Below are 2,561 nucleotides of genomic sequence, written 5' to 3'. Positions count from 1 at the left end.
GAACACTCACCAGGGTCTCCACCATGTTGGATTTGTTGTTACGCAATGTTTTCACAATGTGGAACACATCAATGATGTTTTGCTGCTGGATCATCTCACACACGCTGCAGATAGCACAGAAAGTTCCACTGCGGCCACCTCCATTTCTAAACACAGAGTAAAGAGGTGAGCCAGATGCCCGGGCGTCTGGGTACCCCCCAGGCACCTCCAAGATGCCTATGGAGTCAATGATAATACTTCCTAATTTTTTTTTATATTAAGCCAAAATATAGATAACATATTTATTTTAAACTTCTCTTTTTACATTTTCAGATGCTCCCAAGTTGGTCTCCTATGTCCCCTGACAGACTCTCCAGGTTAGAGGAAACATTGATCCTAAAGCCACATGAGCAGTAGCGGGAGGAGGTGCCCTGGAAAATGTAAGGTGAGACCATGGTGAAAGCCCTGACCTGAGCTGTGAATTATGGTCTGAGTACCATCTGTGCCATTCAGTTGCTGCTACCTTGGGTAGGTCACTTCTCCTGTCTGGGCCCCAAGTTCCACATTCACATAATGAAGATGTTAGACTAGATGACTTTTGAGAATTCGATTAGCTTGTTATTTTTCCTTGGTTCTATAAGGCACGTTACAGTCACCCATGGCACACTGGCCCAAACCCCCAGGGAAGGTAGATATTGTATGTTTGACATACCCCCAAAGTATATGTGGTGCCTGCATCCTTGCCCAAAGGGATGCTGTGGGTTCACCTACACATCCAATATAGAAAATGAACGGTCCCAGGTGATGCTCCTACTAGTTCTTTCCCTCCTCCACTAAGGATAGCAATGCCAGAGGTATCTCTGTTAGCCTAGGACCAGCCAGCCCAGGCATGGAGGGCTAGGGTAGCTTGAGGGACTGCATTCTGAAATAGCAGATTTCTACTTGTATACCATGGTTTAAACAAGACTCTTGTGATCTAGAGCATAGCGATAGGGGGTTCCTGATAGGGCCGTCCCTCTGTCACTCCTCTCTGCAGCACCATAAGTCACCTTCATGGAAATGCCCCTCAAACTCTTTACAGAAAGTTCCTTTAGGAATCTGCCTGATTCAGAACTGCTGGGGGAGACATGGATTTTAAAAAAGATACTCCTGCAAATAAATCAGGCTAAAAAACAAACACATGACAAACAGTAGGAAGCCTCCCTCCAGGAAGGAGCGTTCAGACTTAGCTGCAACAAGAACAGCAGAGTCCAAGATGAAGAGGTGAGTGGACACAGGCATCTCAGGGGCCAGCAGAGTGAGACCCAGAAGGGAGGAGTGTGGCTCTGTGCTGGTGGTGGAGGCACCTGAATGTGGGGGAGGGAGGTGGAGGAGCAGGGCTTAGGATAGAACCAGCTGTCAGTTTCTGGAATGTGGGCAGAGCCAGCTTAGCTTGGCTGATGTCACCCAACTATCTGACCTGGGACACCTCAAAGCATCTCTTTGGACTCTTGTCTAAGGCTTGAATCCTTTGGGAAAGGGAGGGGCTGCTATTAGTGGTGACCCTTAAACAACGTGTATGTTTAACCTCCTTTGAGCTCTTTGATCTTCCCAACATGTGCATGCACCACCTGTTTGAAAGAGGGGAACAATGAACTAGTTTTGAAAAGACTGAACTCAGTTCTGAGGTCAGTGGAATGCTATTAATGCCTCCACTGGCTCCAGAAATATTTATTCTGAAAAAGGTACAACCTTGGTTCAAACTTCCTCTAACACAACATTTTTAAAGAAGGAAGCCCTCTCAATTACCCCTCTCCAAATGGCTTTAAATTCTAAGAAGCAAAGTGAATTATTGTTATTAAATGCTGCATACATAGCTGTTATGGCTGCAAGTTTGTTGGGTCCAAGATCTTTGTATAATCCTTCCCTGTGGCCACTTTATACTTATATGGTAGACTTTGTGATGCTGTCTTGCTATTTTCTATTTTATTTTCTATTTTACAATATAAGTAATTAGTTGATAATATTTGTGTATTTGCTACCGTGACACTGTTGATCTCTATGATGGTACATCAATTGTGTTTATTTTGTAAATATTACATGTTAAAACTCTATAAGGTCTAAAGATTATCTAATTCAACATACCCATTGGAAAGACGAGGAAACTGAGGCTGACACAATGAAGTGATTTTCTTCATGTTGACAGCTTTCCAGTCACAGTCCTTTAACAGCCCTGACCTCCACTCTAGCATAATGACATCTGGGCCCATTTGGCTAGGGATCCCCATGCTTCGGTTACACTCATTTTAAGACAAGAGGTAAAGGCTCTGGGGTACCCCAGTTAATGGAGGTATAGCACAGTTGGCTTGGAGCACACTTGCCCCTGGGAAGTTCCCAGGTCCCTCCATATCAATCTACCAGCTCCTCAGAGCAGGCTTCCCCTCAGGCTCTCCATGTCTCTGTGTTCCTACTAAGCCCATAGTAAGAGATGCCCCAGGAAACTGACATGGTCCCCAAGACGTTTGGTTTATGCAGAGGCTGTGTGGGTTAGTGGGTGGCATATTTTCTTGGAGCCCAGTGGACTTGGATTCAAATCATACGCC

General features: G+C 45.1%; 1 protein-coding gene across 1 annotated transcript in view; it reads right to left on the bottom strand.

Moving 5' to 3' along the window:
* Positions 1 to 7: 7 nt before the first annotated feature.
* PTPRT (protein tyrosine phosphatase receptor type T) overlaps positions 8 to 2,561 on the bottom strand; it is a gene marked incomplete at its 3' end in the record, with an annotated part of 923,104 nt that continues 920,550 nt past the window's right edge. The window contains exons 30-31 of the mRNA XM_012558679.1: positions 346 to 410; positions 8 to 146 (exon numbers count right to left, since the gene is read on the bottom strand). Coding sequence (XP_012414133.1) covers positions 8 to 146; positions 346 to 410 — 204 coding nt within the window. The remainder of the gene's footprint in view (positions 147 to 345; positions 411 to 2,561) is intronic.

Source organism: Trichechus manatus, unplaced genomic scaffold, assembly GCF_000243295.1.
Source record: "Trichechus manatus latirostris isolate Lorelei unplaced genomic scaffold, TriManLat1.0 scaffold00008, whole genome shotgun sequence".
Classification (NCBI taxonomy): domain Eukaryota; kingdom Metazoa; phylum Chordata; class Mammalia; order Sirenia; family Trichechidae; genus Trichechus; species Trichechus manatus.
The sequence above is the reverse complement of the archived record's forward strand: the minus strand, read 5'-3'. Positions and strand labels throughout refer to the sequence as shown.